Source organism: Vanellus vanellus (genome assembly GCF_965231255.1).
Source record: "Vanellus vanellus genome assembly, chromosome: 7".
NCBI lineage: Eukaryota > Metazoa > Chordata > Aves > Charadriiformes > Charadriidae > Vanellus > Vanellus vanellus.
Window position 1 is genome coordinate 38,028,014 of NC_138912.1, and position 20,810 is coordinate 38,048,823.

Here is a 20,810-nt window from a genome sequence, read left to right on the forward strand (position 1 = left end):
ACCCCCGGCCACAGCACCGGCCCCCTCAGGGAACCCCTGGGATGCGGCATCCACTCCCCCCCGGAGACCCCCTGGCATGCAGCATCCCCCACCCACAGCACCCATCCCCTCGGGGACCCCCAGGACACAGCATCCCCCACCCACAGCACCCATTCCCCTCGGGGACCCCCAGGACACAGCATCCCCCAGCAACAGCACCCACCCCTGAGGGGACCCTCTGGCAATGCAGCATCCCCCCACCACAGCATCTGTCCCCTCAGGGACCCCACAGCACCCTGCATCCTCCAGACAGCACCCATCCCCTCGGGGACCCCCCAGCATACAGCACCCATCCCCTCGGGGACCCCCGAGGATACAGCAGCCCCCAGGCACAGCACCCATCCCCTCGGGGACCCCCAGGACACAGCACCCCCCAGGCACAGCACCCATCCCCTCGGGGACCCCCAGGACACAGCATCCCCCAGGCACACCGATCCTTCACGTCCCCTCCTGGCGTCCTCCCCCTGGGACAGCCAAGGGACCGGCAGATGCCACCACCCCAACCAGGTTCAGAAGGACGACAGCAGTTTGGGGAGCATCGAGTCACCGCCTCTCAAAGCCAAAAAGCCCTTTTCCTCCCCAGAAATGGTAAAGGAAGGAGGGATGTGGGTGACGGGGGCCAGGGCGAGGGATGCTGCTGGATCCAGGCTGGGACTGATGTGAAACGGCCTGCAAGGATCCCCTGCCACCCTGCTTTTTCGTGCCAAGGGGGGGTTGGTCCCCAAAAACCCAGTAAAGGTCCAGCACTCACTTCTCCAAGCACCCAGCACAGCTTTTAAAAACAGGCTGAGAGCTGAAACGGACGGAGGATTCTGCGCTTTCTGCTAATTTTAAGCCTCCTCTCAGCCTGCTGGAGATGGACACTCCATCACCCCCCCACCCCCCCAGCCCCAGCACATCTCCTCTCCCCCACATTGTTGGACAAGCAGGTCCCAGGGCTCTCAACCACAAGTAAGATAGGAAGCGGCTGCCCTAAGCCAGGCTGGATACATAGCATCCCTTTCACAGACCCAAACACATCTCCAGAGCCTCCACGCTTGGTCTTCCCACCTTGCGGGAGGCTTTCGGGGCATGGTGGAGAGGGTGTAGACCTGCAGGCATCCTCTGAAACATCAAGGTAGCTCCAGGGTGCCAAGCCTCAGAGCAATCCCTCCTTGCTCGGGCCACTTGAACGCCTGCATCTGGTGACAGCAGAGACTCCTGTGGGGGAGTCCAAGGATGGGCCAACCCCACCTTGGACCCCAACATCAGCGGTGCAGGTGGGAAACGCCGGTCCCCAAGAACCTGCTGGAAGGACTTGGGAGGTCGCATGGAGATGTTGGCCAGGGCAGGCCCAGGAGAGGCTCCCGATGGCTCTGGGACCTGGTGCACCCACTTCTGCTCACGTCCCTCCCAGCACCGCAGCCATCAGAGTGGGAACACCAGCTCCTGTCCTGCAGAGGGGACAGGTCCCCGGAGAAATAAGGCTGCTGCCCACCTGGCTGCTCCCTGGCACGTATAGGCACCAGGGTGGATTCCTGCGACGGCTCTGCCAGTCCCAGCAGGGCCAGCACCAAGGTCTGCTCAACTTCTGCTGGTCTCCATCACAGCACAGAGTAAAGCCATGAGATGACTTTCGGCTTCTCCTCTTCCCAACAGGAGTTACGCTTATTCTACTGCCGCGGGAAGATGCTATTTTAGCCAACCCGTGAAAACCCGATTCCTTCAGCTCCAAGCTGCCTCCCCCCGTTTCATTTAGGTCAATCTCTCAGCCCTCAGATGACCCCGTTGAGGAGGAACCCCAACCCCACCTCCCTCAGGAACCCTCAACGCCCCGGCGCTGCAGCCTTGCTCGCACCCAGCACCATCCCCGGCCGCCGCGCCGCCTCCGCCAGGCACCGCCAAATAAATGTTTACAGGACACCAACAGCCTGAAGGGAGAGGAGAAAAACCGCGTTAACACGTTCACCGGCGCTAGGAAGGAGGGCCAGGAATGTAAACGGAGCCCGGAGGCAGGCCGAAAATGGTAACGGCTGGAAAGCGGGGCTGGAAAGTTTGTTAAGCGGGATCCTAGATACTAGCCAGGCTCCCGGCCTTCGGCTCGGCCGAAATATCCAAGATTTAGAAAAAAAAAAAAGAAAAAAAAAAAAGAAAAAAAAAAAAGAAAAATCTCCCCCAAAAATTCAGGAGGAAAACAGCTGGCGTTCCTCTAAGCCCGGCATCGCGTGGGCTAAGCCAAGCCCTGGCGAGGGGAGCTCCCAAATGCCTCGCCAGCATCTTTTCCGTCTTGCTCCTTTCCTCCGCGTACATGCAAACATTTCGGAATTAAAAAAGACCCGCAAACCCACCATCCACCGCTCCCATTCAGTGGCGGGGGGGGGGGGGGGGAGAAATATCTTGTTTTTATTTTCTTTTCTTTTTTAAAAAAGCCTTGCTGCCTGCTTCCAAGCGACACAGCTTTCCTCCAGATTTTTTTTTGCCCCCACAGGCTTTAGGCACCCCTTTAACAGAGATGGAATTTGGGGACCCGCAGGCAGAGGGGCATCAGTGCCTGCTCCGAAGGAAGGGGTTTCCTCGCTGCCTTCTCCACCCTTCCTCCTACATCCCCCTTTTTGACTCAGGATCAGGCCGGAGAGGAGCGCAAAGAAGCAAGACCGTAGTCATAAGAATAATTTAATAGTCATAATTTAACAATAATAACAACCCGGGTAACAGCGCGATGTTGACAGCCCCTCTCCGGACTCCTGTCTGCTGCAATATGCGCCCGCATCCATGGCAGGACCGGGATGCTCAAGGGCCCCCCCCCCCCCCCAAAACTTGCACATCCTTCCCGGTTTCCATCCGGGGGGACCCAGCGGTTTTGGATGGTATAGAAAAAGGCTGACTTTGCCGCTACTTAGTTTAAAACTTAAATATATATATATATATATATATATATATAATTAAAGTGACAATTGTCCTGGAGCAGGACAACTCGTGACAACCCACCTGCATCAGCACAGCCCCCCCACCTACCCCCGCAAAGGGCTGCGTCGCTCCAGGAGCACCAGGGATGGGGCAGCCAAGGCTGAGAGATGCCTTTAACGTGCTCCTGGGCATGGGGGGGGGGGACAACACACAGGACACCCCATGGCTGTACCCCCCCAGGCTCTCTCCTTGGCCAGCACTGATTTGTGAGACAATTTTGGCTTTGCAACAGCTTTGCAGCCCCCCCCCCCCAAAAAAAAAAAAAAACACCCAACCCACTTTATATGCCATGCCTTAGCGTGGCAGCCGACATTTCGTAGAATCGTGGAATTTCGGGATCCTCCCCAGCGCTCGCAAGGCAGGGATGGGCGGCTGTGCCGGCGGATGTTCCTTTCAGCATCAGCTGGAAGGGGTCATGGGAGGGGGGGGCCACAGGGGGAGGTACCCCCAGGGTGGTGCAAAAAGGCATTTAGAGGCGGTGTGTGAAATGGGCGGGGGTCGGCAATTTGAGCTCGGCTTAAGTTTATTTGCAGGTTCGGAGTGCGGGTCGGAGATGTCCCAAGTGGGACATTCCCGTGGTACCTTCTCTGGTTGGATGCCCAGGAGGTCTCCATACATTCCCGCACCCGGTGGTGCAGGATAAATGCCCAATTTGTCCCTGGGAGACCTTTGCATGTTAAAAATCCCATTTTTCTGTACGTGAAATTTTGCAATCGAGTGTTGTCGTTTCCCTCCCCCCCCCCCCCCTTAACCCTCGGCTGTTGGTTCCAGGTTTGACCCTCCCCTTCTCCTTTATAACACTTGAGTTCCGCCCGGCCAGAGGCGCACTCCTGATTTACTGTCCTTGGCCTCGATTCCCCCCCTTTCATTTATTTTATTTTTTTTTTTCCAAATTGGAAATTTGGATAGCAACTCACCTAAAGAATTTGGGAGGGGAAAGAAAAGCCACGGTCAGAAGAAACCTCCAGCACCTCGATTTAATAGAACCAAGATCTTTATTGATCTCACTGTAACAGCAACCACCGGCGAGAGCTTTTCGACTCCCAAACACCTGCTTGAAGAGACGGTAAAAAAAGAAAAAAAAAAAAAAACAAAAAACAAAAAAATCCCAAAAACAACCAACGCAAACCCAAATCTATATACCCTGACTAGCAGAGGAGCTGCCCCGGTGAGGCCAGGCACTCCCTCCCTGCTCTTCAGCCCCCAGCCCCGTTAGCAAAGAGAACCGGGAGAAAGTCATCGGGATGGGGAACGGAGACGAAAGGAGGTCGGGAAAGGGGACGTTTAGGGAAAAAAAAAAATAAAAAAAAATAATAAAAATAAGTGGTTTCCCTCCGGCTCCTGTCCGTAAGTTAAGTTGTCCTCGGATATTTTCTATATTTTTGCCTTTTTTTTTTTTTTTAATTTTTTTTTTTTGGGGGGGCTTGGAGAGCAGGTTTCCGGAAACGAGCGGCTGTGCCGAGAGAGGCGCCGGGTCCCCTGCATCCGCGGCGGCCGTCCCCGCTCCGCAAAGGATGTCCTCGCTCCCTCCATCCGAGGGCCTAACAGACCTCCTAGGATCTTCGCTTTAAGGAAAATATATTTATTTATATATAATATATATATTTGTGTGTGTCTTATCACCACCCACCCACACGCATATACATATTTCTACTTGCACTCACTCACTCGTGCGCCCGCGACGGCCGGCTACGAGTTCACGTCGCATCCCACCCAGCGCTACCCACGCAAGGGAAAGGACGGGAGAGATCCCAATCCTTTGGTTTTTTTGGGTTTGGGTTGTTTTGTTTTTTTTTTTTTTTGCCTTTTAATCCCCCCCCCCCTCCCCCCCAGCAAAACAAACGGAAGACACCCCCCCACCTCGCCCTTGCGAGAAAAGCTGCTGGAAGACGGGAGCTCGCAACCAGCCGCCGCGCCGACCCGCGCCAAACACACCTAAGAGAAATAAATTACCGGACGGAAAGTGCACAAAACCTGCAGCACGAGTACCGGTGCGGGGCGTACCCGTCCCCAGTACGTAGAGCCACCGTCCCCGGGGCTGGGTACCGGGGAGAGGGGGTACCCCCGGCGAGGGAGGGAGGATGGATGGAGCAGGCACTCAGGCGGGGGCTGATAAAAATGGCACTTGAGAAGGTTGCAAAGCTGCCCACGGCTCCCAACAGGCAATAAGAAGAAAAAAAAAAAAATAATAAAAATTTAAAAATTAAGAGGGGCTCGGGGAGGGGGACGGGATGGGACGGGGACACAGAACACGGCACCGCCGCGGCGTCCCCCCGCCACGCGCGCCCTCACCGAACGCCGCTCTTCAAGGCGAGAGCTGCACCGAGAGAGGAGGAAAAGAAATTAAATCCCAAATCCGGGGGGCGTCGGGGGAGGGGGGTTCCAAGATGCTGGGCACAGGCAGGACGGCCGCAACGCGCCAAGCCGGGGAGTTTAACAAGGAAAAACCCTTATCCACGGCAGCATGACCCGGCTCCGGGGGGAAGCCCCGGTGCCAAAAGCATGCGGAGGGACAGCACCGACGCCGGCACCCTGCAAGCGGAGCGCCCCGGGGATGCTGCATCACATCCCCGCGGCGTCTCATCCCACATCTTTCCCCCCCCACACCCCCCACCCCCCCCCCGACCTCCACTGGGGCGCCCAGCTATTCCTGAGAGATCCGGCGGCGCCGAGGGATTTCGCTCCTGTATTATTCACATTTTAAAGGAGTGGGATGGGGGGGGCAGAGGGATATTAAAAGACTTAAAAAAGCACTAGAAAGCACTTTCGCAGAGGCGCTCGTCCCCAGCCTGAAAAAAGAAGCGTTGCCGGTAAAGTGCCCCTTTTTAGTACCAAAAAAATAAAAGCAAGGGGTTTGGGGAGTTGGGTTGGTTTTTTTTTTTTTTCTTTTTGTAACATATGGCTACGTCGCTCTGAGTCTCGACTGGCGGGTCAGGGATGCGGCCCCTGGTCGAAGGGCCGAGACGGAAGAAATCCGGGTAGGAGAGAGACGCGTGCGCCCGGAGCACCGAAGGGAAGGAACGGGCTGCCAACATTGTCCTCCACCAAATGCCAGCAGGTCCTCGGGGGGGGAGGTGGGGACTGTAAAAAAAAACCACAACATCTCCCCCTCCCCGGGGTGCAAGAGGGCACTCGGTTTAGGGACTGACGTTTTCCCCCTCCTCCCGAGAGGCTGCCCAAATTTTCCGGGAGAAGGGGCGAAGAGGGTGGCGCAGCTCCGGACCGCCAAGCCGCCGGCAAGAGGAGGTTTGGGATAATGGGAGGGTCTTTTTGGGGGGTGGGGAGGGTGGAGGATGAGGCAGCAGAAGAGGCGACGGGATGGTTTAAAAAGCAGCCTGGTGGAGATTAGGCTGCCGGTGCGCGGAGGAGGAGGAGGAGGAATAGGGCCGGATTCGGAAGGGATGCTCCGTCCGGCGCATGCTGGTACCGGTCACCCACAAAGAGGGAGAAGCCAATGCCACACTCCCCGGAAAGATGAAGGGGTGCGTGTGTGGGGAGGGGGAGGCGAGCGGAGAGGGGGACGCCGGCGGGGACCGCTGCCACCTCTGCCTCGCCGGGACGGATCCTGCTAAGCCGAATGGGATGTGCACAGGTCTGGGGAGTTGCTGCCTCTCCGTGGTTCCCGCTCAGATATCCATCTCGAACTGAGCGTCGTCCCCTGGCGAGAGGCAACGGGAGAAGCGTTAAGGGGGTGTGGGAGTGTCACCTCCCCCCTCCCCCTCCAACCCCATGCCGGGGGTCCCTTACCCATGGATGGCTTCCCCTCCTGGTGGTTCAGGCTGTTGGCGTCCGCTTTGGGCTCCTCGCCGGCCGAGCCGGGGCTGGTGACGCCGGGAATATTGGGGAGGTGACAAGGCGGGGTCTGGGCCATGGGGGAGTTGCGGCGGTCCAGCAGGAACTTGCGGTCGTAGATGATCCGGGTGCCTGAGAAAAGGGGGGATGGGGGGATAAGAGGAGGAATGAAAGGGGGGGATCCAGCGTGGCAGCTCTTGTTTGCGGAAGGAGTCTTCTGGCAGGACAGGCGCCCTGGCCAAGGACCTCCATCCGCCGCAGCCCAAGGATAAGCGGGAAAGGGAAGGGGGGGGGGGGGGGGGGGCCGCTACTGCTCTGCCCGCTCTTATCTGGGCACGGCGGGCGATAATTTGGCGCTGGATAAACCCCACCCCCCCATACACACACACGGTGGCACATGGGTCCCAGCTGGCCCGGGCGCTGGCCGCCACGCAGAGGCCTGGCGAACTCATGGCAGTGGTGGGAACTCATCCCAGGGGATGCCGAGGGACGGCGGCACCCCCAAACCTCGTCGTGTGTCGTGTGTGTGTGTGTGTGTGTGTGTGTGTGTGTGTGTCCCTCCAGCCCGGCCGGGCCACGAGGGACGGGGCAGAGCCCCCATATCCCCCCCCTCCTCATCACACACCACCCCGCCACGTCCCACCGGGAGCAGCCCCCCGACGGGACCGGCGGGTGATAAACCCACGGCGCTTGCTTTAAGGCGCTCGATATACACGACATACGGAGGCGATATAGGCGGCGGGAGGGCCTCCTTCTTACCCCCCCCCCGCCCGCCCCGGCAGGCCCCGGTCCGCCCCCCGCCGCTTACCTCCGGGGGTGGTGGAGAAGAGAGTGCCGCCGGGGGTGGTGCAGTAATCCGGGGGGAGCTGCGCCGCGTCGCTGAGGGTGACGGTACGGGTGGGGATGGCCCGGCTCTGGCTGGGCTGGCGGCCGCCGGCGGACGACATGGCCCCGCGCTATTGTCCCCGCGGAGGCGGCGCGGCAGCGGGCGCCGCCTCCGCCCTCCGCCCTCCCCGCGCCGCCGCCGCCGCCTCCTCCCCCCGCCGCCGGTAGGGGGCAGGCGCGGGGGCGGGCGGCGCTGCCCGCGCCCTCCCACGTGGTCTAGCGGTGAGGATTCCTGGCTTTCACCCAGGCGGCCCGGGTTCGACTCCCGGCGTGGGAAGAGAGAGGTGCTTGTTTTGGTTTTTTGTTTTTTTTTGTTTTTTTAAATAGGGGGGACGGATGGATGGACACACACACAAGTTTTGGCTAAGCAGAGCTGCTCGAAGTCACCGGGAAAGGGGGACGAGCTGATCGAAGTCACCGGGAAAGGGGGTGTACCCCCGTATCCCAAACCAGGAAAGGGGATGCGTCCCCACAGCCCAACTGTAACAACCCGAAAAAGCTGGGAATCCCACGCCCCAAGGCCTACACCAGCACCATATCCCAAACCAGGAAAGGGGATGCATCCCCATAGCCCAAAGTACCAACCCAAAAAGTTGGGCATCCGGCACCCCAGGGGCTATACCACCCCCAGATCACCAGAAAAGGGGAATAATCCCCATATCCCAAATACTGACCCAAAAAGTTGGGAGTCCTGTGCCCCAAGGATAACGCCAGCCCCAGATCACCAAGAAAGGGGGTGCATCCCCATATTCCAAACCAGGAAAATGTATATATCCCTGTATCCCAAAAAAAAGGAAAGGGGATGCAGCCCCGTATCCCAAATGCACCAACTTGAAAAGTTGGGCTTCCCGCACCCCAGGGGCTACACCATCCCCAGATCTCCAGGAAAGGGGGTGCATCCCCATAGCCCAAAATACCAACCCAAAAAGTTGGGAATCCTCTGCCCTGTGGACCACGCCAGCCTTAGATCACCGAGAAAGGGGGTGCATTCCCCAGATCCCAAACCAGGAAAGAGGATGCATTCCCATATCCCAAATGTACCAGCCCAAAAAGTTGGGAATCCTGTGCCCCAAGGACCATGCCAGCCCCAGATCACCGAGAAAGGGGTTGCATCCCCAGATCCCAAACCAGGAAAAGGTACGTATGCCCGTATCCCAAACCAGGAAAGGGAATGCCACCCCATATCCCAAAAGTACCAATCCAAAAAGCTGAAAATCCTGCACCCCAAGGGCTAAACCAGCCCCGGACCTCCAGGAAAGGGGATGCATCCCCAGAGCACCGACCCAAAAAGTTGGGAATCCTGTGCCCAGGATCACTAAGAAAGGGGAAGCATCTCCATATCCCACACCAGGAAAGGGGATGCACCCCCATATCCCAAATGTAGCACCCTGGAAAGCTAGGAACCTCATACTCCGAGGACCATGCCAGCCCCAGCACAGCCTGCCTCCCTCCCTCCCCTGGGAACGCTGATCCCAACGGGTATTTTTAGCATCCCTCTCCCGAGAGGCCGGAGCGGCTTCTTTCTCCCTTCAGCCGTGGATCTCCGCAACCCAAACGCGTCCCCGGCGGGACCGGGCACCCGCATGCAGAAGAGGATGGGCGAAGCGGTGGCCCGGGTGGCCAGGAAGGTGAACGACACGGTGGAGAACAAAACGGATTCCCTGGGTAAGCCCGGCGCTCCGGCTCGGCTCCTGCTTGGGGCCCGGAGAAGGATCGGGTGTCTGGGAACAGGGCTCTATTTTTTGCTGCCACAGTCTAAAAAAAAAAAAAAAACAAACCAACCAACAAAAAACAACTGTTCCCCCCCTCCACGGGTGCTGCACCCACAGCGCCGGGGAAGGGAATGCCCCCCTCCCCCCCCCCAAAGCTTAAGTGGGTTCCCAGCAGTGTGGCACGTAATCCCATGGGATATTCCCCAGGGGTAAAGTCCTTCTTGGCAAGCGATGGCGGGAACTAGACCTTTCCCCGCATCGCCTTGTCAGATTTGTGTTTTTCTGCAATTTCCCCGTTTCTAGCCGATATCCGAGACTCCGGTGCAGTTCATCAAAAGAGAGAGAGAGAGAGAGATGAAAGCCACTCATTTTTATTCATGCTGGATACACCCTGGGGTACAAACCAGCATACGCTCCATCGCTCAGCCTCTTGACGTCCTCCTGAGCAAGAGGAGAAGTGGGGGGGGGGGGGGGAAGGACTGAGCTTGTGCAGCCCCCACCATGGCCTTGGGGAGGGGGCAGGCGGCAGAGCCCGAGCTGAGCATCACGGGGCCGGGATATGGGGCTTCCATCCCCTGGCACATCCCGGAAGGGGAAACAGAAATGATTCAGAGCAAAACAAGAATGCCACCAGGTGAGAAGCGCGACCAAATCCTTCTTGCCTCCCCGCTGCTTGCCATGGGGCAGCACCCATCTCCCTGGGAATCATAGAATGGTGTGAGTTGGAAGGGAACTTGAAGACCATCCAGTCCTGACCCCCCTGCCCTGGGCAGGGACGCCTTCCACCAGCCCAGGTTGCTCCAAGCCCCGTCCAACCTGGCCTTGAACACCTCCAGGGATGGGGCAGCCACAGCTTCTCTGGGCAACCTGCGCCAGGGGCTCACCACCCTCACAGCCAAGAATTTCTTCCCAATATCTAATCTAAATCTCCCCTCTTCCACTTTGAAGCCATTCCCCCCTCATCCTATCACTACATACCCTCATAAAAAGTCCCTCTCCAGATTTGCTGTAGGCCCCCTTCAGATACAGGAAGGGGCTCCAAGGTCTCCCCAGAGCCTTCTCTTCTCCAGGCTGAACACCCCCAACTCTCTCAGCCTGTTCTCATAGGAGAGGTGCTCCAGCCCTCGGAGCATCCTCGTGGCTCTCCTCTGGACCCGCTCCAACTGGTCCACGTCCACATCTTTCATGTGCTGACAACTCCAAAGCTGGAAATCCAGCCAGGAGCATGGGCAGGGAAATCCCTGCTCCATCCCCATCATGGTCAGTGGTGGAGGAGGCATCCCTGCACTGTTTGACCATCCCCAGGAAGCGAGGGACATGGGGAGGAGCAGATTACTGAACTTGTGAAGTTATTTGACATGGCTGAGGGTTTCCAAAAGGACACCACAGCGTGGAAGTATTTGCTATGTGATTTAGGGTCGAACGCACCTAAGGCGGAACACCCTCAGCATCGCTGGTGGGAACAAACTCTTGGTGCTCGTGGAGGTGATCGCAAAGATCCCTGCAATGGAGAGGAGTACGGCAGGGGACTTCTCAGCATCCATGGGTGGCAGCACCCAGACAGGCAAACTGAGCATTGAGGGGTGGAAAACAAGGTGGCAAGCATTGCTCCACCCCAGCTGGGATGTATTATAAGGTTCCCGGGTCTCTCTGGGGGCAGATCTGGCCAACTGCAAGCTGATCGCCTTCCCCGTTGGCATCTACAAGGCCATGAGGAGCGTCACCGAGGGGATCCACCACATCTCCCTGGCCAACAACGAGCTCAAGTCCCTCACCAGCCGATTCATCACCACCTTCAGCCAGCTGAGAGGTAAGGGACAGCCCTCTCGCTTTGCGACAGCTGCTTCCAAACGCCGGGGACCCAGCAGAGAGCCCCCAGGCTGCTGCGGAGGAAGACACAGCACCGGAGGGTTTCCCCACCACAGGTTTTGCTCCTCAATCCAAGCTCTAGCTCAGCACCACCCCTCCAAAAATCCAGGTTTTTCTTTACCATTTCCAGCCCTTGGAGGAGGAAGGCACTGGTTTTGCTCGTGCTCACCTCTCCCAAACTCATGCCCTGCCACCTCCAGCGGTGGCCCGGCTGCTGCGAGGTCATCATCCCTCCAAGGATGGGGCTGGGGATGAAAGAGGATGGGGAAAAGCAGCCTGGGCATGATGGTGCATGGCAGAGATGGGGCATTTCAGGCTGCAGGAGGGACGCTGGCTTGCTGCTGGCTAATTAGCCCCCACGGGGGAGACATCAGTGACAGTCGCTCAACTCCACTCGCCGCAGGAGATGGGGACAAGTCCCCGCAGAGCCTCAAAAGCGGCTCTTCTGCTAAAACACGGTCACACAAGCACGCGGCGCCGTGGTTTTGAATGCTGGGGGCTGCACAGGGGCTTTGCCTGCCTCCAGCAGCGCCCCCGGGGCTCTGGCCGCTTTTTAAAAGCAAATATTTCGCTCATACAAGGTACTGCGCGAGTGCCACCACGGTGGGTGTCTGGGGAGGCTTCCCGTGTTGTCCTGGAGCTGGGGCATCACCCGTGGAAACCCCCCTAAGCTGGAGAAAAGAAACACCTCCAGCAAAGCAAAGCAATTTTCATTTTTCTACATAACATGGGTGAGCCCTGAAGGGGGGCGGAAAAAAAAATTAAGTCTCTTTTTTTTTTTTCCCCCCCCAGCCAGGGCTTCGTTCCACCAGTGAGCAAATCACTCCGGTGATGAACGTGCCGGGCCTCAGCAGGGCTGTTGCGGGGGACAGATGCCCCCGGGGCTGGGGACAGCCTTGCACCAGCCTCAATAAGGCAGGACCTAAAAATATCAGGTATTAGCCGAGGCAGGGCAGCTTGCGCGGGTATTTTTAGAGCGGAAAGCCCTGTGTCACTGGAGAAGGGCACTGGGACAGCGGGACTTGGGGTCCTGCTCCCGTGGCTAATGGGATTTCACGCAGGGGTGCCGCTCCTGGCCCCACAGGAGCTCATTTCTGGGGGGGGCGGGGGGGGGGGGAAGCATCACAGAGGGTTAAACTCTGTAGAATAGGTATTTTTCCACATATAAATACATTTCTTCCACCACTTTGTTTATACCTCAGAAGGGGTTCAGGCACACGAGGATAGAAAACCTGCCTTAAGCCAGTGACAAGTGTCCTTCGGCGCAGGGGGGGGGTGGGGGGCGGGAATTGCTCTGGCTTCACAAAGAAATATTATTCGTTTCTACAGCTGCTTCTGGCAAAACGCTGCACGGGTTTTATTAGGAAAGCCCGAGGAAGCCAAGAAACATACCGCTCCTAAAAGCGATACTCACAGCAGGCAAAAAGGTACAACAGCAAACCATGAAGATGAGCAAGAAAAAAAAAATAAATAAAAAAAAATTAAATCTCATTTTTGGAGTTGGAATTCCACTGCTGGACCTGGCAGCCCGTGAGGGAGAGAAGCTGTAAATTAAGCTATACATGAAAATATTTTTTCCCCCCACCCCACCCCATCCCATCACCTTTCTCCTCTCTTCCCCGAACCGCAGAGCTCAACCTGGCGGGCAACTACCTGCACCGCTTGCCTGAGGAGGTCACCTCCTTGCTGCACCTCCGGGCCATCAACCTCTCCCGCAACAGGTTTCGGCGTTTCCCCGAGCCTCTGACCGCCGTCGCCGCCCTGGAGACCATCGACCTGGAAGAGAATGAGATCGCAGGTGAGAAGGACCATTTTCCCCCCACTGGAGGGTGAGGATGAACATCACCCGGGGGGGGCAACTGCACTTCCCAGGGGTGATGCTCCGCTCGTGGTCCACAATTCCTTGAGGATGCAGCTGGACCGAGGGATGGCTCAGCAATCCGGCCAAAGGAGCATGAATTTGGCAGGGGGAAGGGCACGTGGGTGCCGGGGAGATGCTAAAGAGACAGAGCCTCCTTATCCACCTGCTTTTGCTAACGCTTGAATTGCCTCCTGGGGCAAAGCTGTTGCAGGCATAAGGGGGGAAAAAAAAAAAAAATTAAAAAAAAAAAAAAAATCAAGCTCCATTCAAGCTGCCCTATTCACCGGACTGGGATATGGCTCTCAAAGGCAGCTCCAGCTGCAACTCAAAACCACCAGATTTAGTAAATAAATAAAAAAAAAAACACAAAAAAAAACCACAAAAAATAGACTTGCCCGCAGGATCCAGCCATTCTGCTCTCGCTTGGCTCCAAGGATGCCGGGCTGGGATGTTCGCTGCCAAGTAAAGTAAGGGCACAAGCCCACCTGAACATTTTCCCGGAGCAAATAGGAGCTGTAACACTACAAAATCGCCTAAAAAATAAATGAAAGGAAAGGGATGGTAAGAGCCACTGGTTCCCCAACCCCGCAGCGGGAGGGAAATCTTTCATGTGTAAAGCTGGAAGCCCCAAAAGCCGGGCAAAAAGTGGGCAGCACGCGGATAAAAAGAGGATTTATTTAGGAGCAAGCTTTCAAAGAGCTGAGGCTGGAGCATCCCCCACAGCCCACGCAAACCCCGCGGGGAGGCGAATATCAAGTCCACTCAATTTTGCTGTTTTATCTGGGATGGCTTCAGCGGCGGCGGGGAAAGCTGCTCCCTGCGACCCCAAATTTTATTAACAGCATCAGCCGCTCCCCGTGGAAATGCAAGACGTTAAATCCTGCCTCCTCACTCGCCGTGAGAGCCGGCAAAAGATGCGATTTTTCTTCACCCTTCCCCCCCCCCCACCTCCCAGAGAGAGCTGTCTCGCTCTTGGTTCCCTCCATCGCTGTTTGAGCTTCGATCGGCCTCGGTGGAGGAGCCGAGGTCTCCAAACTTCCTATTCCCCCCCCCCCCCCCAGCTCGTTTTGTGCGAGCGGGTTGCAGCAGGGAGGGAATGCAGCTTTTTGTTGCATTATTCCCGGCTTAAATGCAGGGAGGATAGACTACACCGAGGGTTGCGCCCAGCTGGATTAATCCTGGGGGAGAAGGCAGCTAGAAAACCCAGCTGCCAGGCTCGGTCACCTCCCACCAGGCTCGGTCACCTCCCACCAGGCTCCCCTCAGCTGCTGTTATCAGACTCAGGAAAAACAACGACAGGGTAGAAATTAACAATTTCAAGCTAAAACATTTTAGGGACACATCTTAGGAGTGAGCACGATGCTCTCTGGGCGCAGAAAGAGGTAAGATTAGCCTATTTCATGCATTTTTTTCTGGAAAAGGAAGAGGCAGAGAGTAGGACGCCAGGGGTGTCGCAGCCCATTTTTCCCAAGGAAACAAAAGTTTAGGGGAATTGCGTCACTCCCGAGTACCTTCCCCAATACCTTCAGGGACCCTTTGAGCAGTGGCCTCCCAGGGACTGGAGAACCCCAGAGCCACAGCAACTCAACTCCATCATATCCAAGACAAAGGACCTCATCCCCAACGTCACCTTCTGGGACCATGGTGGTATCTCCTGGCTTGCCCTTGAGCCTTCCAGGCTGAGCTCATGAGGACCAAGCTCCCAGCTCTGCACAGACACAGCACGCTCGGAGCTTGCAGCCGGGCTGCAATATCTGTACAGGAGTTTCCATTTATATATATATATATGCATTTTTTTTATATGCTAAGACAGTTTTATAGGTTATTTATGAGCTTCTGTTTGTATATACTTTTTCCTTCCACACCAGCCCAGCACAAGAGCGGAAGGACAGTTAGGGAGACCCCATCAGCTTGAATTTAAACAGCACAAGTTTTGGTTTTCCTTAACAGCTAAGTAGGATTTGAGCCATTTGCCTACAGGAATATGGCAGCAGGACACTCATTTCACCCCAGGAGGTCTTAGGCCAGGCTGTAGGAGATGACATCTTTTTTTCCCCTCCCTGCATATCATAGAATGGTTTGGGTTGGAAGGGAACTTGAAGATCATCGAGTTCCACCCCTCCTGCCCTGGGCAGGGACACCTCCCCCCAGCCCAGGTTGCTCCAAGCCCCGTCCAACCTGGCCTTGAACACCTCCAGGGATGGGGCAGCCACAGCTTCTCGGGGCAACCTGCGCCAGGGGCTCACCACCCTCACAGCCAAGAATTTCTTCCTGAGATCTAATCTAAGTCTCCCCTCTTCCAGTATAAAGCCATTACCCTTCCTCCTATCACTACACTCCCCAATAAAGAGTCCCTCCTCAGCTTTCCTGTACCCCCTTTAGGTACTGGAAGGGGGTCTAAGATCTCCCTGGAGCCTTCTCTTCTCCAGGCTGAAGCACCCCAACCCTATACATACAACTCACCTGCTACAGCTAGTTGAGGACCATGTTTTAGCAGTAGGGTCTCATGAGGAACACTGACATGTTCTTAGAGAAACCATTGACACATCTGAAAGCTAATGCTGTTCTCCAGCAGCACCCACATGCTTCCTGCCAGCTCAGCATGGGGAAAAAAGTGCATTTTGCTGCCTTTTATAATTTGGGACCCAGGTTGCCCCACTTAGCCCGATAATGAGCTGAGGACCCTGCTCCAGATAAAAGACCAGATAAAAGGCAAGGGAAGGATGCTCCACAGATGGTAGATGGAATGTGGGGAAGGAATGTGGCTTCTTCTACCGGTATGAAGGTTCCTAAATGGTTTGGGTTTTGGTGTTACTACAGCCATGTGCTATTCCTGGTCCTGCCTGTCATCCTCTCGGTGATGCTGAAGGAGCTGATAGCGGGGCTACAAAACAGTTTAAAAGCACTTGCTGAAAGAGGGCTGAGTCACCTGCTAAAACTTGCTGAACTACAGCTCAAGATGGTAGGTAATGTTTTCCAGCTAAAGGGAAAGAAGAGTAAAAGGAGATTAATTAATGCCTGCCTGGAGTCTGTGGGCTCTGAAAGGAGACATTTAGTGCTATGAACTGCTCTTTTCATCTTAACAAGCTCTTAACCCTGGAGTGTAATTATGTACAGAAATACAGAACCATTTTGGTTGGAAAGGACCTTTAAGATCATCAGGTCTAACTGTTAACCTAGCACTCCCAAAACCACCACTAAACCATGTCCCCCAGCACTGCATCTACCTGTCTTTCAAATCCTTCCAGGGATGGTGGTTCCACCACTTCCCTGGGCAGCCTGTTCTAATGCTTGACAACCCTTTTGGTGAAGAAATTTTTCCTGATACCTAATCTAAACCTTCCCTGGCGCAACTTGAGGCTGTTTCCTCTTGTCCTACTACCTGTTACTTGGGAGAAGAGATCGACCCCCCTCCTTTCAGGGAGCTGTAGAGAGCGAGAAGGTCTCCCCTCAGCCTCCTTTTCTCCAGGCTGAACACCCCCAGTTCCCTCAGCCACTCCTCATCAGACGTGCTCCAGACCCCTCACCAGCTCCGTTGAACTTCTCTGGACATGCTCCAGCACCTCAATGTCTTTCTTGTAGTGAGGGACCCAAAAGTGAACACAACACTCGAGGTGGGGCTTCACCAGCGCTGAGCATGGGGAGATGATCACTGCCCTCATCCTGCTGGTCACACTATTCTGATACAGGCCAGGATGCTGTTGGCCTTCTTGGCCACCTGGGCACACTGCTGGCTCATGTTCAGCTGGCTGTTGACCAATGCTCCCAGGTCCTTTTCTGCCGGACAGCTTTGCAGCCACTCTTCCCCTGTAGCACTGCATGGGGTTGGTGTGACCCAAGTGCAGGACCCGGCACTTGGCCTTGTTGAACTTTACACCATTGGCCTCAGCCCATCGGTCTAGCCTGTCCAGATCCCTCTGTAGACCCATCCTACCCTCAAGCAGATCAACACTGCTGCCCAACTTGGGTGTTCTCTGCAAACTTACCAAGAGAGCACTCGACCTCCTCATCCAGCTCGTTGATAAAGATATTAAAGAGAACGGGCCCCAGCACTGAGCCCTGGGGAACACCAACTGGATTTAACTCCATTCACCGCCACTCTTTGGGCTTGGCCAGCCAGCCAGTTTTTCACCCCACGAAGCATACGCCCATCCAAGCCCTGAGCATCCAGTTTCTCCAGGAGAATGCTGTGGGAAACTGCGTCAAAGGCTTTACCGAAGTCTGGGTAGACAACATCCACAGCCTTTCCCTCACTCACTAAGCGGGTCACCTTGTCATAGAAGGAGATCAGGTTTGTCAGGCAGGAAATATATATTAATGTCAGTGCTTTTAACTTTTCCCCAGCTAATTAGAGTGATATCAAATTAGCATCTTCAGCTCCCAAGTCCATGGGGTTTTTTGGTGCCTGAAGCTTCTGTTTCTCTTTCCCTTATTCCTTGATTAATGGTTTAAGGCAGAAATGTCGAGACAGCAATGGGGATGCCGGAGACCACTATCAAGGTTGGGCAGGTCACTGCTGGGGGAAATTGTGGCTAATTTTCTCTTCCTGAGCATCAGAGAGGCACCCTTAATTTGGGATAATGGCATGGAAAATGCATCTTTGTCAATAGCCGCAGAGGAGCCACCGAGTGGTTTTCCATCGGCAGGTTTGGAGGAGGTTGGCAGAAGCTGGTGGCCACCAAAGGATGCGGGTAATGCCAAAACGTGACCGGAAAGCGGTTCTGTTGAGCTGAGCAGGGTCCTTCCGCTTCCAATTTTCAGCCGAACGTGTCTGCGAGACCGTCAGGGCTCTTAGTGTTCATTACCCATCTCCTCAGATGCCTCGGCAGCCCTTTCATGTCCATCTCCTCAGATGCCTCCCGACACCTCAGCAGCCCTTTCATCTGAAGGAGCCGGGTTTTTCACTCACTTATTATCGTATTCTGATCTGAGAAAATTACTGTTTGCTTTAATTATGAAAAAGCCTCTTTTTTTGCCTTTTTTTTTTTTTTTTTTTGGCTTAACTGGCATGAATAATTCAGGCTGAAACGTGAGTGCTTAATCCACCGGGGAGCCGGCAAGCGATGCTTCAGGTTGCTTATAGAGGGGTTTGTAGCTCCCACGGCACAGACGTATAGCCTGCGTGCCCTGCCTGTCACTTCATACCGGGGATGAGTCACCGCTCCTTACCTTGAATTAAGCCGCAGAGTCAGGTTCTTCCCACCCTGGGCAGGGCTTGCTCCCTAAAATACTTTCCTTAACTCCCTAAATTTAAACAAAGCGGGGGTTTATCACTCTGCGTAGCCTTAGAAGATCATAAAACAGGAAGATCTATCAAAAAAAAAAAAAAAATTATTTTTTGTGCATCAGGGGGAAAAAAATGCAAAATGATACAGGGGAGCGGCGGTGAACAAATCCGCCGTAAAGAAGAGGTATAAAAAAATCCACGTGAAGCTCAGCCTGATGAGAGGGATGCGCCGCTAAGAAATACGTGTATTACAGAAAATAGCGCAGCGCTCTGGAGGAGAGAGGGGGGAAAAAAAAAAAAAAAAAAAAAAAAAAAAAGCCGTCAAGGCGTTTTGAGTCTTTTTTCCAGCATAAAACAAGTTTCACGGTTTAAAAATCACATAATGACCCGCCCAGCTATAATTACAACGCCGCAATTCTGCTCCAAGTATTGGCAGAAGAAAGCAGAGCTGCGGATATGAAAGGCTCTTGTCATTTTGGTGGCCAAAAGAAAAAGAAACTGTTCTTGGTAAACTCAGGCTGGGGGGCTTTTCCAGCCCAAAATATTGTGATATGTTAGAAAAAGCTGAATCTATCATCTTTTAACAATCTTAACGGTTAGGTTTTTGGATCGGTCTTGTTCCTCAGTGGATTCACGTTGGGACCCCCCATGAGACCTGCACTTTTTTTCTAATGTAAAAAAAAAGAAACATAAGGGAAATGTAAAGGAAAACGTCCAAATTCATGGGAATTGCAAAATAGGAGGGTGCCTGGCGATGGCTGAGAGCCGTTTTGCAGCCCGTCCAACGAGGGCAAAGAGCACGGTGCTCTCCCGTTAGCCTGGTGAGGGCTCCTGGGCATTGCAACAGCGGGAATAAAATAGGGGAATAAGTCTTTGAATACCAGTTTAGCACCCCAGCAGGGTTTTTTTTAGCAGTGGGAGAACTGGAGGGCAATGTCCACGTTTCATATCGTGGTGTTTGCACCTTGCCCAGGCATTCGAATAGTCATGTAATTTAGTATTATTTGATGATGTTTCTGGTTTGATAAAAGCCTGGAGACCGGCGGGAGTGGGGTTTGCTCTGGGCTGACCATCTTGCTGTGGCTTTCGCCCCTCTCCGCCGCCCCGAATTCCCCGCCAGCCGACGCCGGGCTGGATGCTCACCTCGGTGCTCTCTTTTGCAGAGGTGCCGGCGGAGAAGCTGGCCGCCATGGCATCGCTGCGGAGCCTCAACCTGCGGGAGAACCCCGTCGGCCCCGAGGTGCGGCTCCTCATCCGGCCCCTCGTCCCCTTCGACCTGCTGCTGTCGCCGGAGGAACCTGGCCCCAAAGCCTGAGAGCATCTCAGGAGGGCGCCCGGACGTGCTCTGCCGAGGGGCGACTGCCTGCGGGAGTGGTTGGGCTTAGGTCAGTCCCTGCTACGCTCCCGTTTCTGTCCCAAACCTGCAGCGAGGCAGCCAGTCCCTCGTTGGTTTTTTTTTTTGCGTGTGGGGGGTTTTTTTAATTATTTTTCCTTAATAAAAAGCAAGCAGCGGGGCTCCTCCGCGAAAGGGATGGCTCTGCCAGCTCCCAAGCCAGGGAATCTCCCGCTTTGTGTTTTGCCAAGCGCTTGGGGAGGGAAGCGGAGCCGGGATGCGCACGGTGCGAGGTTTGGGTAAAATGAGGGGAGTTGGATGCTCGACTGCATCCATCCTGCCTGGTCAGTGACGGGGAGCACCTCCATCCGGGATGGCGGGGGACACCCCTGTGGCCATAAGGCTTCCCCCTTGAATTGCTGATATGGCGATGTGCCAATTGCCTGATTAAATGTTTTCCTGTTACGTGTGGGTTTTTTTTTATATCTACCTAAATTTGAGTTATCAGTCGTCATCTCCTTAAAGAAGTCCCTCCGCAGATCCCCACAGGTGCTCGCTGCAGCTCGGGCTGGTGCCTCCGGCTGGATCCTGCCAAGACCTGAGCAGTATTTTTTCCCCGTGCTTTTTTTTTTTTTTCACCGTGGAAATCAAAGCGACCCAAAGCAGGTCCCCACGCACTGCTCACCCCACGGGTGTCCCCAGAAGCGTGCACCCCCCTCCTGGGTGGTGTGGGTCTTCAAGTTGTGCCACTTTCTTTCCAAGGAAGAAATGGGCTGTGGGGCTCAGGATACAGCCTGGGGACGGTGGTTCCTTGGTGGCGAGGAGCCCACTGCCAGACGCGCTGGTGTCTCTTAACAGCTGGATGCCTGCAAAAAAACCTCCTGGGAATCGCAGGTGTTATCTCAAACCGCCTTGTTTAAACATTTCCCATGTTCGTTCCTTCGTGGTTTTAAGGGACAAACGCTTCCCCACCCTGGGGGCTGCCAGGAATGGAAATACTGCACTTCTAGACTTGCCCAAACCCGACTTTGGTAAAAGACCGTGGTAAGAGGGGGTTTGTTGATGTTGGCGATGATGGAGAGCTGGAGTGGAGTGGAGCAGCTTTTGGGCCAGGGCCAGGACCAGCATCCCTAAGGACCGTGCTGC

General features: G+C 55.2%; 2 protein-coding genes across 2 annotated transcripts; one reads left to right on the top strand and one right to left on the bottom strand.

Moving 5' to 3' along the window:
• Nucleotides 1–5,624: 5,624 nt before the first annotated feature.
• On the bottom strand, nucleotides 5,625–7,774 carry EIF4EBP2 (eukaryotic translation initiation factor 4E binding protein 2). Its single transcript, XM_082486543.1, has 3 exons — nucleotides 7,586–7,774; nucleotides 6,733–6,909; nucleotides 5,625–6,643 (listed from the first exon to the last, which is right to left on the bottom strand). Exons 1-3 carry the CDS (start codon nucleotides 7,722–7,724, stop codon nucleotides 6,612–6,614), a joined length of 348 nt encoding a protein of 115 aa, XP_082342669.1. The 5' UTR covers nucleotides 7,725–7,774; the 3' UTR covers nucleotides 5,625–6,611.
• Nucleotides 7,775–9,177: 1,403 nt separating this feature from the next.
• On the top strand, nucleotides 9,178–20,081 carry LRRC20 (leucine rich repeat containing 20). Its single transcript, XM_082486637.1, has 4 exons — nucleotides 9,178–9,327; nucleotides 11,035–11,184; nucleotides 12,874–13,041; nucleotides 19,495–20,081. Exons 1-4 carry the CDS (start codon nucleotides 9,246–9,248, stop codon nucleotides 19,644–19,646), a joined length of 552 nt encoding a protein of 183 aa, XP_082342763.1. The 5' UTR covers nucleotides 9,178–9,245; the 3' UTR covers nucleotides 19,647–20,081.
• The last annotated feature ends 729 nt before the right edge of the window (nucleotides 20,082–20,810 follow it).